This window comes from Lithobates pipiens, unplaced genomic scaffold, assembly GCF_037356315.1.
Source record: "Lithobates pipiens isolate NorthernLeopardFrog02 unplaced genomic scaffold, aLitPip1_a1.2 Scaffold_16, whole genome shotgun sequence".
Lineage (NCBI taxonomy): Eukaryota > Metazoa > Chordata > Amphibia > Anura > Ranidae > Lithobates > Lithobates pipiens.
The window spans coordinates 115,355,166-115,373,054 of NW_027507748.1; the positions used below are offsets into that span (position 1 = coordinate 115,355,166).

Below are 17,889 nucleotides of genomic sequence, written 5' to 3' on the forward strand. Positions count from 1 at the left end.
GGTAAACTTTATCCTTTAAATAATATACAATGGAAAGCATTTAAGTGCAAAAATAAAATGGTTTATCTTGCCAGAAATTCAGAACTATCCCGTGTCTTATGCAAAATCCCTGTATTATGTCAAAGTCTATTAGTACAATTAGCATAAGAAAACTATGCAGAGCAAACACCACACAGTCCACACAAATGTTGTGTTGTCAGTCGACAATAGGGAATGAATAGCCAAGTTAATTTCGAGCACAGGTAGGGAAAAAAAACACAAGGGAATTTGCATGTATTGCACAGATTTACTGGATAGGTTTTTTTTTTGTTTTTTTTTTTGCCTTGACATTACTTTAGAGGACAAAATACCAGGCAATAGGAATGCTTTGCCTAAATAAGCCTAGTAAACAGCATGTTAGACAATATTTTAACCGTTTCCATCAGAGGTCATATTTAGGGTATCTTGTTAGTCCTAGGAACTCCCTATCCCACTGTGCAATAGTCTCTACCAACTGAAGACAGAAAATTATGGGCACAGACTATTTGAATCTCTTTGATATAAGGATTTGGCATTATGAGGGTCTATAATCAATAAAGCCAAGGACGACCATAGGTTCCTAAAATAAATTAATAAGGCAACTACAAACAGAATCATAAGACCCATTAAACTGTTTTACAAGGTGCAATAATGAGTATAGATATTTTTCCCAATTAACAAAGCATCCAATACCATCTGAGGACTTGGCATTACAAAATTATTTTCTTAGCATGGAAATCCTCCTCTGTAGCTTTGACTAGGATAAAAGTGCTCTACTTATAAGAAGAAACAAACTTGCAGAACTTGTCTGCTGGTGATGAAAACGGCCACTATTCTAGTTGCGTTGTTGATGGTTCTAGGTGAGGCATCAGAAATGGTGTCCACTGAACCCGATGGCCAGATGTGAGTTATAAGCTGAGATACACAAATATTAGGAGCTCTAGATAGAGTGTTAAGCAATTTTGTAAAACACTATAGCCACCAGTTTTCGTGTTTCACACAGTACAGATTTCAACTTTAAAGAAAACATTTTCTATGTCCACCATATACCAAACTGGATAGTGTTTGTGCGACAGCCTATGCAGCAAGAAATAAAGAGAGTCTTGTGTAGACCAATGGTCTTTTTTTTTGGAATACCATGTACACAAAAATCTTTTTACCTGACACACCACTAACAGAAATGCAGCCAGCCTGCTTCTGAGTGACATATCAAAGGTAGCGACATATCAGGAGTTTATTTAAATTCTGCGTGCTGCTATGTGCCTACACTTATAAAATTAAATCTTATTTGTGAATTGCTCAGACCTTCCACACTCTCATAAACATGTGAATAAAACAAATCAATTAAATTTATATGGTGTCGCACTCCAATGTATTATAATACTGTGCGCTATACTGTATATGAAAAATATATATTAAGAAAAAAAACACACACTGCAGATAAAGTGCATATAAATACCAGTGACTCTTAGTACTCACATAGACAGAAAATTAAAGGAATGTCCTTGATATCACTATCGATAGTGTTACTATTTGTACAATCCACAATGATGCAATGTGCTCTTCTGGCCACACTCCGTTACTCAGAGTCAAACATGCTTCATGCTGTGTTGTGTTGTGTTCAACCCCTTCACTGGGTGTGCGCTCACCTGGGATAATGGTCCATATACACTGACATGATCTAATAACGCTTTTGTCCCTCCAAAGGAGACTAGAGGTAATCCTCCTGAATATTGATAACAAAGATGCTTCCAACTCCTCCTAAGGTCACCTTCACACGGAGTGTCCGATCAGGTCCACATGTCAGTTTTTCAGGAGGACCTGATCGGCCCCTCCATTCATCTCTATGGATCGGCGGATGTCTGTGGTGACATGTCCGCTGACATCCGCCGCTATCTGATCCAATCTTGTATGCCAAATACAGACGGACAAGGTCCTATTTTCCATCCGTCTGACGGATCGAATATGATATGATGAGGTGAAAATGGACTGTCCAATTTCACCCCATTTTCACATAGGGGAGAGCGGGGCTCTGACAGGTCCATCTCCACTCTGCACAGTTAGCTGAGATGGACTCGTCATCCGTCTGCTCCCCGGAGTGATCCCCCGCTGAGCATGCAGAGTCCGTCAGGCAGAGGCGCCCGTGTGAAAGGGGCCTAATAGTTCTTCCAGTTAGTCACATATTTATATAAAAGAACACAAATAGTGATTTATCCTTAAAGTGGTTGTAAAGGCACAAGTATTGTTACCTTCATGCATTTACCTACTATGCACGAACGTAAAAAACCTTCTGTGTGTAGGAGCCCCCAGAACCCCCTCTCTATCCAGCGATGTTCATGAGAGCCTTGCTTCTTCGGGAACTCACACTCCTGACTGGCTTTTGGCAGCAGTGGGAACCACTGGCTCCCGCTGCTGCCAATCAGGAGACTGAGGGGGTGGGGCCAAACCCCAGCTCCGTGTGTGAATGGACACAGAGCAGCGGGTCGGGAGAACGCCTGCTTGGGTACCCCCACAGCAAGCGGCATGCTTTGGGGGCACCCAGAAGGAGAAAGGAGTGTGGCTAGAAGAGCACATAGCATCAGTGTGGACTGTACAAATAGTATCACTATCGATAGTGATATCAAGGACATTTTATTATTCAGCTTAGGTAGAAATATCAGCAGCAGTCCAAATTTAGAATTGTATTTTTTAAATAACAATCTCTAGATTTAGCATCAGCAACATTTAGGCTATTTCTAGTAATGCAATTGTGTGCCTGAAGATCCGATTTAAAGGGTAATTCCACCTTTGCATTAAAGATGAATGCCAAACTCCTTCTCCACTCCTCCAGTTAGTGCAGCACTTATCTGCTCTGCTGATAATCTCTGCTGCCTACGTCTAGCAGTATACCATTCTGTAAACTTTTGGGACTCTGTACACAGCCTCAAATGGTGTTTGGCAGCCAATACCAGCAAATAAGCTACCAGTCATTGGTCAGCATGGTAACATGACTACTCTGCCCAATGAGAGCTTCTTTTTTTGCTGCAACAGCAGAGACTCTCAATGGTCAGCGCAGTCAGTGCATAAATGACTGCTAGCCATTGCCAGGATTATGCTCTTACCCATCGGGTCTGTGTACAGAGTTTAAAAGTGTACCAATTCGTATACCAGAAGGCCTCGGCAGCAGAAGATTTTTGGCACAGGAGATACATGCAGAGACCTGAGGAGCAGAGCTTTTAGAAGTGATCTTTAATTATTTTTGGTGTAAAGATGGAATTATTCTTTAAGCTCTTTTGACCATGAGATGTTTAAAGTGCTCCTAAGGCTTCAATAGGTGCAATCAATTTCTTTAGAGATGCTGTTGTATGTGAAAGCTCTATGCCAAAACATAGAATCTTCTAAATCAAAGCAACCGCATCTTGTACAAGATTTTGACATCAACAAACAAGGTAATTTTCATTACTTCTAAAATTAACTCCCTTTATATTTTCGAGCACATAACTGACTATTTAGGCCTTTATATGTTCGGTATTCCTCAGATAGGGTAACTGTCTTTACATCAACTTTCATAGCTGCCTGTATAGCCTTGAGTATTTTTATCAGCTCATTAGCCAGAAAAAAGAAACTTCTTTTCTGGCTGTCAGTTATCTCATCAAGTTATTCATTGTCATCCCACTGCACAGCCCCCTCCTCTGAATCAGAAGGATCTACTGTAGAGTTCTGGGACTTTTCAGGAGGCTTAGAAGTCTCAGCTGCCACCCGGACTTAAAAATGTTGTGAATTTCTTTTCATTGCATCATTAATGGAGGCTCTTATTCAGCTATCATATCTGATCATATTAGACAGGTTTCTTAAGGAGAATACCAAAACTTCATAATGTTTGAATTTAGCCATAATAGCAAATTATGATTTAACACAAACGCTTGCCAGTCTATCTACTGCTTCAAAAAAGGTTAAGAGATTAAAAAAAAACTGAATTTACTAAACGTAGAAATAAAGACTATACTGTCTCCTAGCAAAGATCAGTGGGCCATTTAAACTTAAAAGCACATTAAACTGAAAAGATAAAACAGTTTTGCTTCCACCTGTCAACTCTAGTTCCTTTGGCTGCTGGAGACCAAAGCCATCATCAATCATCTCAACCATGAAGGGGTTACGAGTGCATTCATCCACAAATTTGGACAACCAGGAGAACAAAATGGAACTAGAAACATTAATAAAAGACACAGAGCTACATAGTAGGGAGAACGGACACAAGAATGAACTGCACTAATATATGCCCCTGCCCCAACAGGCCTCAGAATGCTTGCGCCTCACGTTGAAGCCAGAAGACCAACATCAGCCATTCTTGCTTCTGGTCTCTAAAGTGAATGGGGCCTCAAAATTAATACCCACAACCCCCTATCATTTCATTCCCCCCCATCACATTCCTAAAGGGACAGAAAAACTGAGTAAGAAACATTCGGTCGGGTATTTAACACATTCTATACAGGTGGGTGATTTTTCTCCTAAGTTGACAGTCATGGACTGTTGGAGACAACTTGAAAAAAAAACGACTGATGAGCATAAATGTTGCTTTGCAAAACACTTTCTTTGATGGTCAAGGGTTAAATAAACCATGCTGTACACTACGTCTGAAACTACACATTTACTGCTAGCTTACCACCTTACAAACCTCACGGATTTAACCAGTCTCAGCAGCGACAGAACTGCAATCCTACAGTATAAAACACCAAATAACATTTGTGTGGGATAATGCAATCAACTGCAGTATAGGGTAGTAGTTATAAGGTTCCACCACCTATCGGTAATGTAAACAAACCAAAGTCTGTACTGTTAAAGCTTTCAAGCCTCAATGTTAAAGAAATATGACACTATTGGTACAAAACAGCTTTTGGTATAAGAACAGCATAAATTCAAGACAACATGATCAATGAAGAATGCAATAAACAATTTTAAGACTTCTTACCTCTGGAAGTAATCCCTCAGTTGGGGTGGGTGAGACACCATCGACACTGTCTTGACTCCGGGCACTGAGCTGTGGAGACATGGTGGGAGATTCATCGATGTAGGGCATGGTCTCCGAGCCCTCGCGGGAGCTCTTTTGCTCCTCATTTCCCTCAGCATCGTAATGGTCAGTGCCGTAGTTGAAATCTGTTACAAGGAACAAAAAAGGCCGTTGAGTGCCTTCAATAAGGGCAGCCAAAGAGGAAGCATACGGCCTGTGCCTAGGGGTCATACTGGCATCTGAGCTTCTTCACAGGGAAAGTGTGGTCGGAGAAGGAGGTATGAGATTTGAGCGTCCAAAAAGGTCAGGAGAATGTGCACAGAAAGCAAAGGAACACACAATAAGCAAAAAAGGAAACTGACGTGGGAAAATACACCACTTAAGGCTAGTAAAAAGTAATGAAGTAACAACAAGTAAAGCTAAAACAAACCAGAAGAACAGGAACAGAAATCAGAGTGCAAATAACAACCCGAGAGAAAGAGGAATGTTCTAAAAGAATGAAAAAAAAAAAAAAACGAGAGAAATAAAATCAAACCCCTGAAAAGAATGGAATTCTATGAAGAAGAAAGGAGAAACTGAGGGAGGTAGAACACATAGGGAAGACGGCAAGCCTCAGAAGCTGTTGAAGAAGCCAGGAGAGCCAGTCCTGCAGTTAAATAAAGATTACAGAGGTCAATTGGCCACCTCTGAAACACACTACGACTAAAGGATTAGGGAAAGCCTGCGAGCTTGCGAAAACTGGAAAATCTGTGGCTGTCCACAGATGACAGCATCAGAGCTATTCCGGGCCCTGCTCGTTGCCTCCTTCTCTGAGTCAGAGAGACTGAAGGGGGGTGTGGGGCTCACTGTTTCCATTTAAATGCTCAAATTATTGTACAAATATCATTTTAAAACGGCAAATGTAAAAAAACAAACACCTGTAGAAGCAAATTTTTTCTTTTCTTTTGCTTTTCAATTTATTTAATTTTTTTAATTTTCTCAAGAAAAACGTCTTGTATCTATCTATACGTTTATGACTTAACTCTAAATCATAGGCCTTAAGCCCCTGAAAATGTGGTCACCATGGCAACCTTCAATGCAAGATTTTTTAGCAAATGTGCAGACACTTTTAGTTCTAATCAGGTCCTGTTGAGGAGAGTGGGTTTTTTAAAGAGTAGGAAAATGGATGGGAAAACAAAAAGGATTACAAGGAGGAAACAAGTGCAGGTATGGGGTTTGCAGACTGCTTGTGCCAGAGATTAGCATCGTGTACACAAAAGTCCTAGACAGTACACAATATAACACAACCTTGTAATGTAATACGGAGACGTTCCCAGCATGCTGTGTGTATAATCAGGGGTATTGACTGACTAATGTAAGCGTTCCCAGCACATGCCAGGAATGTAACTGTCACATTGGTTATGCTGTCAACCAAACTGTCAAACCATCCAATGGCTGGTGTCATAACTGATCACATGTGCAGCACTATGGCAGTTGAAGATTAAATAGAGGCCAAGATAGTTTCCTTGGCTGAAATTGAATGGAGGCTTTACTTTCACTTTAATCACCTCCTGCCCGCCGTATAGACAATTGATGGGCGCAAGGTGGCTCTCTTGTTCTGGGACAGAGTCATATGACATTGTCCCACTCTCGCTGCGCTTGGCAGCGCGCTGTGTCCCTGGGACATGCCGCATCCCTGAACTCGGTATAGAGCCAATGATGCAGCTTTTTACCCATGTGATCAACTGTGTTCAATCACAGCTGATCACATGTAAACAAGGAAATGCTGGTTATCAGCAGTCCTCTCCTCACACTAACAGAATATGAAGAGAGGAGAGCCAGTCAGTGACATTTCCCCACAGGGGAGACCTATGCATCCCCAACAGTGCCAAATCAATGTCAGTGCCCGTCAATGCCAGTCGGTGCTACATATATTCGTGCCACCTCATCAGTGCCCATCAGTGAAGGAGAAAAATTACTTATTTACAATGTTTTCTAACAGAAACTAAGAAAAGAAAATATTCGGTCTTTTTTCGTTTTTTTTTTTTTTTTAGCAAAAAAAAAGAAAGAAACCCAGCGGTGATTATATACCACCAAAATAAAGCTTTGTCTCAAAAAAAAAATTATACAAATTTAAATTGGATACATCGCTGCATGACCGCACAATTGTCAAAGTGGGACAGCGCTGAAAGCTGAAAATTGGTCTGGGCAGGAAGGGGGTGAAAGTGCCCTGTATTGAAGCAGTTAAATATGCACATTCTCATCAGGTCTGGCTCAGTGACATCACAGCCTAGCGGAAAAGGGCAGAAGTTGTAAGGTAAGTATCTTTAGTTTTTTTAATTGTTTTTTTAAACACAAAGTGCTTTTGTAAGGGGGTGGGGGCTAGTAGATGGCCAATAGCTAATATTTAATCATAGGTCTTCTTTACACTCCGTATGCTACCTGAAAGTTTAGTAAATCTCAAAGCTTATACAAAGCAAACTGACTTACCATTTTATAGCTTTTTAATTTTATTTAAAAAGCTTGAGGGGTTGGAAAGCGCTAAGACATTTAGACATTACGGGCCAATGTCTACATTGGCAATTTCACCTCAGGAACCTAAAAGGTGCATTCAAATGTGGTTACGTTAAACAGGGCACTTTAGATAACCCAGCATGAAATTTTTGTTGCTATGAAGGGGTACATAATAAACTTAACAGCTTGCCGACTGACTCACGCTGATGTACATCGGCAGAATGGCACGGCTGGGCAAAACATCATATGGGTACGTTGTTCCCTTTAAGAGCCGCTGGAGGCACATGCCCGCAGCACGATGGGAGACCTGATGCACGTGGCCGGAAGGTGCGTTTGCCGACGATCGCGGGCACGAGAGCCAGCGCGAGGATGTGTGTGTGTAAACACACAAATCCTTGTTCTGTGAGGGGAAGGGAGACATATCTTTTGTTCCTACTAAGTAGGAACAACAATATGTCTCCTCCCCCAGTCAGTCCTATCCCCATACAGTTAGAACACATCCAGGGAACACACAATTAATCCCTTGATCACCCCCTAGTGTTAACCCCTTCCCTACCAGTGACATTTACACTGTAATCAGTGCATTTTTATAGCTCTCGATGTATAAATGTCAATGGTCCCAAAAATGTGTCAAACGTGTCCGATCTGTCCGCTGCAATGTTGCACTACCGCTAGAAATCGCATTTTCATGTACCACTCACCTTTCTAGAAAATATGACTAGTAAATTACCTACTACAGCCCTACTTGTGCATTTTAGCCCTCTGCTCTTTCAGGAGTGTCCAATTACTCTCTGTGCTGGCAAAACTCCTCTGACCCTCCCCTAAACTCACCTGCCTGCATAATCTTTTATTTAGCTGCTAGGGAAGCAGTGAAGGGGAATACTATACAGTGTCTCTTGAGTGGCAGCTCGGAGTCTGCTGGGACTGTGGGCATCACATACAAGATTGTGGCATTCAGCAGTACCAGAGATTTTAGATGTCTACACAAGGGAGGCTTCTCCAGCTAAATACCGTGCGTGAAATATGTTAAATTTGCACAACCTTATGGAAATATTTTTGTTATAATAAAAGATTTTGTACAAGGTCTCTTTAAGAAACCCTGGCATAGCATGTGCTCTTTATGAGTAGGTTTGAAAAGCATCCAACAACCCTGAAAACTTAGGACGGTGACAGCCAAAGTTTAATATAGAACACCTGCCCACAAAGATCAATACACGTATTCACCAACACATTATGGCTCTTCAATTGCAGTCCAAAACTTTGATTGCAGAGAGATTACATCACAAAAGAAGTACAATGTTTCAAAGCCACGCGGTACCCAGCTTCCAAACATTGCACTTATTCTTTTGTGCAGTGATCTCTCTGCAATAAAAGTTTTGGACTGTAATTGAAGGTCCATGGTGTACTGACGAATGTGTGTATTGATCTGTGATATATTCAGTGTCCAGCATGAAATCCTTACAGCACTGGCTACAGATGAGCCTGTAATCAAGGAATGTGTCAGATGGGAATATAGACAAGAATGCACACCAAAGACATTGAGAACAGCCGGAGTGAAAGATACCAATACGCAGTGGTGGCCTGTCCATAGAGGGCATGCAGGCGCCGCCTCCCCTATCCAGGCGTCCGGCCCCCTGATCTACATAACAGCGGCACCGGACCATGGATTCCAACATCGCAGGGTGTTTTTTTTAAGCACCTGATTGGAGCCAGAGGCTCAAATAGGCTTCAAAAAAGGGTTGCCTCAGAGCGCAGAGGATTGCGTTCCGATCCCACTCTGTTGTGACATTAACCAAACAAATTTTCGCTATTATCACACTAAAGTTCCTCCCTGATGCCTAGTGCTTTGGCAGATGAGGATACATACGGCAGCAGAGGAAGCTGGAGGAGCGGACACCGGAGCCGCAGCCGCCCGCATTCCAGGAGGAGAGGACACCACAGCCCTGCCACACGAGCGAGGGGGGGGTTCTGTTTCATTGCCGCCACCCGTGGGGGGGGTGTGTTTTTTTCTGGCAGCCCCCCCCCCCCCCAAAAGAAGAACCCACCAGCCACCACTGACCAGGAGACACTAAACTGATTTTTTTTAATTGAAGTCAGCTGATTGCTTTATACAGGGCGGAGACATAAAACGCTGCATTAAGATGGGTACATAGTATAGTTTTGTATGGATCTAAATGCAGCACTATAGTACTCAATGAGCCCACAGACAGTTGCATCTACATGCACAAATGTGCACTGCGTTTAGCCGGGCACAAAAAAAGGACACTACAGTGTCCCAGGCTGCACAGCTCTGCAGATTAAGCCATTAGAAGAATTGTATGCATCCAAACTCTAGGCGCTCATTTTATGCAGGATCTCCTGCTAGGCTCTGCCAGTAACAACCAGCATTCCATGCTGAAAATATGCATATGCCCATGTGAATGAAGCCTTAGGTTACGGTAGTTTTCCTTAGTGAATAAGCCTATATTTATATGAAAAACAACAGAAACTATGAGCCGGTTTTGCAACGTATTTCTTGCAATAAACAGCACGGGCAGATTTTGTTAGACATTCAATAGCAAAACATCCATTCAATTTTTCCTCCTTTTTTTTTTGCTTTTTATTCTATCAATACAGTAAGAAAAATGCATGCGCAGATCTGACTGGTTGCTATACACAGCGCAGACAGTTTTTCATTCACTCAAACAATAGTACAAGCCATGGCAGTATACTGCGGTGCAGTCAGCCTGGCAAGGTACTCTGAACAGTACGTGAGGCTTTCATGTCCCCGAAGATATTATTAGCTCTTTGTGAGTTCATGGACTGCATTACAAAGGACTTTTTTATAAGAACCAAAGTAAAGGAAAATTAGTGCCATTACCAGAGCAACCAACCAGGGGCCAGGTTCAATGCTCTCCTGAAAAAACTACCCAGTTGGCAAGTGCAACACCTAGGCTTTTGTCACTTTTTTTTATAAACCTGCCCTACTATTGATGCTACAAAATCAAGTGTTTGAATGGATAAGTGCACCTAACAATCAAATGAGTTTTCAATTGCTCCACTTGAAAGTGTAGCATCAGTTTTGATGCAAAAAAAAAAAAAACTCTCCCCTACATACAGCACAAAGATTTTTAGCAAACTTCAATGGGAAGTACTACTACTCTAGATGTCATTTATATTGCAACGCACATGTGTGATAGGACCAAGCATTCCATACACCCAAATGCCCAATACAGAAAATTATGATGGGGATGCAAAGTCAGAAGTAGCTGCCCCCAGGGTGGTAACAATTCAGAATCAATTTTTATTTTTTCCCCCTGGCTGCCAGACAAGGCTCAAGATTTGAGCTGTAAGTGCCTCTGTTGGCACTGCCCATCTGTTAAAGTGGTTGTAAACCCTTACAAACCACTTTGACCTACAGGTAAGCCTAGATTAAGGCTTACCTGTAGGTCCAAGAAATATCTCCTAAACCTATACGGTTTAGGAGATATTTGCCCGAAGACAGGCACCGCTGTCTACGGCGCATGCGCCGTAGACAGCAGCGCGCAGGCGCACTGAGCGCGGCATTTCCAACAACGGAGCTGCCGCGCGTGTCGGCTCCCGTGCGCATGCGCGGGAGTGACGTCATCGCGGCTCCGCCAAATGACAGCGGCGGAGCTGCGAGACCCCACCGAAAAGATGGATGCGCCGGCCTACAGGGGACAGCGGTGACATCGCTGGCTCCTGTGTCAGGTAAGTGACACATAATGGGCTACTATGCGATGCATAGTAGTCCATTATGCTTTGCCTTTGCAGGGAATGAAAGAGGAAGTAAACTCATCAGGGTTTACTTCCTCTTTAACTGTTCAACTGATTTTTTGTTAAAAGAGCTGGGTGAAAAATGACTGGCCAAACAGTGACTGCATCCAAATCAAATGCAGGCACTGTTCAGGTATTCGGACAGCTGTTGGAGCCAGCTGTCAGAATACAATAGCCAGCAGGGGAGATTCATCCACCCACACTGTTTAGAGAAAAGAAATCTACAAGCTTAATGCCCCGTACACACGACCAGACTTTTCAACATCAAAAGTCTGGCGGAATGATTCCGGCAGACTATTCGAACGTGTGTGGGCTGCAGCGGACTTTTGATTTGCAAAAGTCTGACAGACTTTAGAAATGGAACGTTTCAAATATTTCCGACAGAACTCTGCCGGACCCAGTTCCTACTGAGAAATCCGCTCGTGTGTGTGCTAGTCTGACGGACTAAAACCGACGCTAGGGCAGCTATTGGCTACTGGCTATAAACTTCCTTATTCTAGTCCGGTCGTACGTCATCACATTCGAATCCGTCGGACTTTGGTGTGATTGTGTGTGGCCAAGTCCGTTCATTCGGAAAGTCCGTCAGAACTCTGTCAGAACTCCGTCAGAACTCAGTCGAAAGTCTGCCGGACTTAAGTCTGGTCGTGTGTACGCGGCATTACTTTAAAGCAGGGGTAGGGGACCTCGGCCCTCCAGCTGTGGTGAAACTACAAAACCCATCATGCCTCTGCGGGTCATGCCTGTGATTGTCCGGGTCTTGCAATGTCTCATGGGACTTGTAGTTTCACCACAACTGGAGGGCCGAGGTTACCTACCCCTGCTTTAAAGAGACCCTGGCGGCATTCACATCTAAACATTTTATTGAGGTGCTTTAATATAAATGTGCTATGTTTAGACAGCACATTCTATATGAATGGGCTGCCAACACACCAAAATGGACCTATAAAATGTACATCGACCCTTTTTTTTTTTTTAAAGTATAACTAAAAGGCAAAACTTTTATTTCAGTTTTGAATAGAGCAGAGAGGGATTAGAACCCCTGTCAGGTTTTATTGCTCTCTGTGTCCCTGTTAAGGAAATTCACCCTCTCTAATACTCCTGTTTACTATTATCATTGAACTTAAAAGAAAAATCACACATTTTTGGTTATCCCCAAAAAAGTAATAGAGGGGAAATCTTCCAAAGGGGACACTAGTACTGGTGACCTGGGGGTCCCCAATGAATTCTCTTAATTTACAGGGATTACCTCTTACTTCCTGTTTCTACTATGGGACAGGAAGTGAAGGGAAATCTCCCCAATCGGACACAGATGGGGAAAAAATAAATAAAAAATAAATCTGACAGGGGTTATAACCTATATCCTTGCGCTAGCCAAAATGAAAAATAAAGTTTTGCCTATAGTTCTACTTTAAATTCATCACACAGTATGTGCACTGCGCTCTACTGTACAATGCGTTGGGGTGCCATACACAATGAATTGTGCACTGTAATGTGTTGTAGTGTGTAAATGGGTCCTAAACAAAAATCTTCTCATCAGATTATTTGCACATTTATCCTAGGTTCACACCACTGCGATGCACTGCAAATTTGATCAAGTTTTTTGTCCTGCGTGAGGTGCAAATTTGCCTTGTGTTTTGAGGTGGACAGGTGCAAATTTAACACAAATTTCAGGCAGCAGACAGTGAACAATTTGCAGAGCTGTGAACTGTGTATTGCGAGTTTACAGCAAGTTCAATTGAAGCCTATGAAGATAAAATTTGCACTGCACCATAGGAATTCGCATCGCACCTGCAGCCAACACGCACAGGACCCTTTTTTTTTCCCTCGCACCAAATGAGCAACGCATAGATGTGAACCAAAGCCATGGAACACTATGCTTTTTACATGACCTGCGAATCTGTGTGTTCCTAAACACATCAAACCCGCTGTAAATGCGCATCAATGTGAACCCAGGCTCAAGATATTTAAAGCATTGTATTTACCTGTAAAAGCCTCCCTCTGGGTTTATTTACCAAAGCTGGAGAGTGCAACACCAGGCTCACTTCTGCATAGAAAGCAATGAGTGCAGACACAGTTACCTGTTGGGCTCCCCTATGCTTAGTCAAAGGGCTGTCCCTCCTCATCCTCAGCCTAGGTTCACAATGCTGTAAATCTTGAGCGGTTTAGATGCAGTTAGGGAGCCCAAGATTTACATGTCACTTGTATATAATGGATATCCGTTTGGTTCACATATCAGCGTTGCAAATTTGATGCGGGGGAGACTCCTGTCCCTCTTTGGTGCAATGCAAACTTCTATGCTGCAATGCAAACTTTTTCTCACCTCCACACCGCAAATCGCCAAGGTGGACCTGGACAAAAACCTGCAACGAAACTCGCACCACATCGCAGCACAGCAGTGTGAACCCAAGCTTATGGTCCCCGCATTGATCAAGGGCATCCACTGGGCCAGAACAAAGAGTTATTAGACACTACTAGAAGAGCAGAGAGCTAGGATGACTAAGCATGGAAGGGGCCAAAGGACCTAATGCTAAGGAGCGGGCTCCATAAATCTAAATCATTTATAGGAAGGAAAAACACTGCAAGTAAGCATTTAGAGCAGGGGTTGACAAATTTGCTTTGAATTTAGGAGCCAGTTAAAGTTAGGAGCCAGTTTTTTTGTTTTTTTTAGAGTGGTATGGATTGTCAGCTCCCGGGGTAAGGTCACTCATTTTCACCCCCTATCCCTAACTCACAATGGAGCACCCAGTCAATAACGCCATTGAAACGCTGTTACATCAGGGTTATGGGCTGACCAGAAAGAGTAAGGCTGGCAACAGATGGAACTGGCTGGCACTGGCAGGTGGCACTGGTTGCCGCTGGCACTGGCAGGTGGCACTGGTTGCCACTGGCAGGCACGTGGAACTGCCAGATGGCACCGGCAGGTGACACTGGTTGGCATTGGCAGGTGACACTGGTTGGCATTGGCAGGTGGCACTATTGGTACTGGCAGGTGGCACTGATTGGCAGGTGGCCCTGGTTGGTGATGGCAGGTGGCTCTGGTTGGCGGTGGCACTAGTTGTCACTGGCAGATGGCACTGAATGGCGGTGGCACTAGTTGGCACTGATTGGCGATGGCACTGGCAGGTGGCACTGATTGGCAGTGGCAGGTGGCACTGGTTGATACTGGCAGGCACGTGGAACTGCCAGATGGCATTGGCAGGTGACACTGGTTGGCATTGGCAGGTGACACTGGTTTGGAACTGGCAGGTGGCACTATTGGCACTGGCAGGTGGCACTAGTCACTGGCAGATGGCACTGATTGGCAGTGGCACTGGTTGGTGTTGGCAGGTGGCACTGGTTGGCGGTGGCACTGGTAGGTGGTGGCAGGTGGCACTGGTAGGTGGTGGCAGGTTGCACTGATTGGTGGTGGCAGGTTGCACTGATTGGTGGTGGCAGGTGACACTGGTTGGCACTGGCAGGTGGCACTGGTTGGCGGTGGCACTGATTGGCGGTGGCAGGTGGCACTGATTGGCGGTGGCACTGGTTGGTGGCAGGTGGCACTGGTTGGTGGTTGCAGGTGGTATTGATTGGCGGTGGCACTGGTTGGGACTAGCAGGTGGCACTGATTGGTAGTGGCACTGACATTGGCAGGTGGCACTGATTGGCGGTGGCACTGGCAGATGGCACTGGCAGGTTTCACACGGAGCACTCTGTTACTGAAATGTAACAGAGGAGCTGTCAGAATTGAGCTTAATGTCGGAATGGGTGGGACCCAGCCGGGGTGTGAAACTGACAAGTAACAGAGAGGCGGATATGTTAGATTTGAGCTTGATGTCGGGGTTGGCGGGACCTGGCCGGGGTGGGCGGGGCCCGGCCGGGTGAGCGGGACTCAGCAGCTATCAAACACCAGCCAATATTTTTAACTTTTTGCTATAATAACTATTCCCCAAATATATATATAAAAAACGATTTTTTCCTCAGTTTAGGCTGATATGTATTCTTCTACATATTTTTGGTAAAAAAAAAAAAAAAAAAAAAGTTAGTCTACAAAATAGGGGATAGTTTTAATTTTTTTTTTTTTAATTAGTAATGGCGGCGACATTTTAGTGGACACTTGACACTATTTTGGGACCAGTCATTTATACAGCGATCAGTGCTATAAAAATTCACTGCTTACTGTGTAAATGACACTGGCAGTGAAGGGGTTAAGTGCGTCCTAGGGAGTGATTCTAATTGTTAGGGGGATGGGCTACACCTTACATGACAGTGATCACTGCTCCCGATCCGATGACAGGGAGCAGTGATCTCTGTCATCACAAGACAGAACGGGGAAATGCCTTGTTTACATAGGCACTTCCCCGTTCTGAGGCTCTGTGACACGATTGCAGGGAGACCGGCACCTGCTATCCCCTGCTCTTAAAGGGGACGTACAGGTACGCCCATTTGCCTACCACTGCCATTATGCCAATGTATATATCGGCGTGCAGCAGTCGGCAAGTGGTTAATGACACCTTTATAAATTATGAAATAACTCAGGAACGCTTGGCTACATATACACACCCACAAGACAATTTTGTAACCTAAGCAATTTATACCATCCTCCTTTTTCCAGCCCAGGGAATACCTGAATTTTCCAGAGGAGAGCAGTACTCATTTGTATAATTAATGAGTAGTAAAAGCAGAAGGCTCATGTAAAGTGAAGGCAGAGCAATCAATAGCTATTCCTCAATGACTGCAGGAAACTGTAGGACCATTTTTTCTCTGCAAGGAATTTTAAATTTCAGTTTGCATACCATTATAGTCAGTGGTGTATTAAAGCTCAAACTACTGTTATAAAAGTAACATTGTCATTAAATAAGGGCACCATTGGGTATAAAGTACAGGAAACGAATGGCGCTTGCCTATACAGTACAACAGCAGCGACCCCCTTTAAGTCAAGTGCAGAGAGAATGTATTCTGTAAGCCAAGAGGCTAGGAATCAGTACTGTAGGATGATTACACGGGTACATTATAATGAAAAGACTGTATTGCCACCAAAGTACCTACTTTCTTCCTAAAAAGTTACTGATTAAGCTTAAAGTTTAACTCCACTTTTGTTGGAAAAAAAACAAAAACAAATTCCTCCCTGGGTGATCTATGTACATTGTAAGGAGTATAAGAACCTTTGTTGCAAATTCCTACCTTTTGTTATTCTAAAAATATCCATGTGTGTTTGTCTGTGCCTCTGAAATGAGTGGGTCTGATGGGAGTGGTTTCATAATTAACCATCAGGTGTGCAGCTGCAGGGCACTAATGAGGAAATCTGCTGGGCCTGCATCCCTAGAGACAGGTTCCTATTGAAAGTATCTCTCCAAAAATGAAATTTTTGTTTCATGGGATGCCTAAAATCTGACTTGTATCTTAGGGCAGAATTCTGGGAAAATTGGTGAGCCAATCACACAAGCAGGAAATGATGTTCCTGGGGAGTGGTCAATACACTCTGTGTACATATTGCAATGCATTCTCAGATTGAAAAGGAAAGGTATTTTTTAAAGACATTCAATTACAATAGTGTCACAATTATATATGCTCTATTTTTTTTTCCTTTATTTGCTTTTTTTTTTTCTCCCACGAAAGTGGAGTTTCCCTTTAATCATACACATGCCTCTTATGGACTCTAGTGTTGAGATTTCCCACAAAGTCTTACTTCCCAAGCTGCATTTTTTATCATGAAAAACAAATACAAAATCCAGTAATATGAATGTGACACCCTTGAAATATTTGAGTCATGCCGGTATTATCCTTTCTGCAGCATTTGAGAGGTAGAATGAGGTCAGAATGTTCTTGTGCCCATCGATGTCCAACCATAGCGGAAGTCTTCTGGATGGACATAGCGTTAAGCCAAAGAACAAGGCATGTGCACGAAACTTTTCATCCCCGTCTAGTTTTCAGCTTACTTATCTGGTTAATATAATTCCAAGGCTGAAAAAAATGTCTTTGGGGGAAGCCTTTTTTCATTGAGAATCTTCAAAAGTCTGTGCTCCAAAATCCGATGCAGCAGGCTTTTCAATGGCCCCTGGTGAGACATCAGACTGTTGTCAAGCGATTCATTCTGCGCTACACAACTCCCAGCTCTGATGCAATGTTCAGAGAATACACTGATTTTTCCACAAACTCAGTTTCAGAGCCTCCCATATGAAGAGGATACTACTGCCAGCTTCAAATATTAGGCAAACAGGGCGGTCAATTGTAAAAAACATGAATGCCAATGTAAAAATAAGTGACATTGAGCTTTTAAATGGTCTTCTGAGTGAGTTTGAATGAAATGTACATGTATAACTACAGCATAATTGCACTAGGTTTGCACATATCAGTCCCTAATGCCCCAGTCTATATAGGCAATAGGTGCTATTTTCAGAACTCGGGATATTACACAGCCAATATATATGTACTTTACAATATTACACACTGGTGCACTATGGTGGACCAATAATGCGTGAATAATGCTTAAAGCTGGCCATACATGGGTCCGTTTTTTCATTCAATCAGGGGGTTAAACTAAATAAAGTGACTCATTTGGGGTGGGCAGGAGGGGAAGCTGCCCTGGGCACTGAATGAATGAATGAAATACTTATATAGCGCACAATGCGAACTGA

At 43.2% G+C, this 17,889-nt stretch overlaps 1 protein-coding gene across 3 annotated transcripts in view; it reads right to left on the reverse strand.

Annotated features, from left to right (window-relative positions):
• Positions 1-17,889, reverse strand: part of ABR (ABR activator of RhoGEF and GTPase) — a 608,507-nt gene that overhangs the window by 390,754 nt on the left and 199,864 nt on the right. For all 3 annotated transcript variants that reach the window (XM_077480318.1, XM_077480319.1, XM_077480320.1), the window contains one exon: positions 4,967-5,151. In XM_077480318.1, the coding sequence (XP_077336444.1) occupies positions 4,967-5,151 (185 nt within the window). The remainder of the gene's footprint in view (positions 1-4,966; positions 5,152-17,889) is intronic.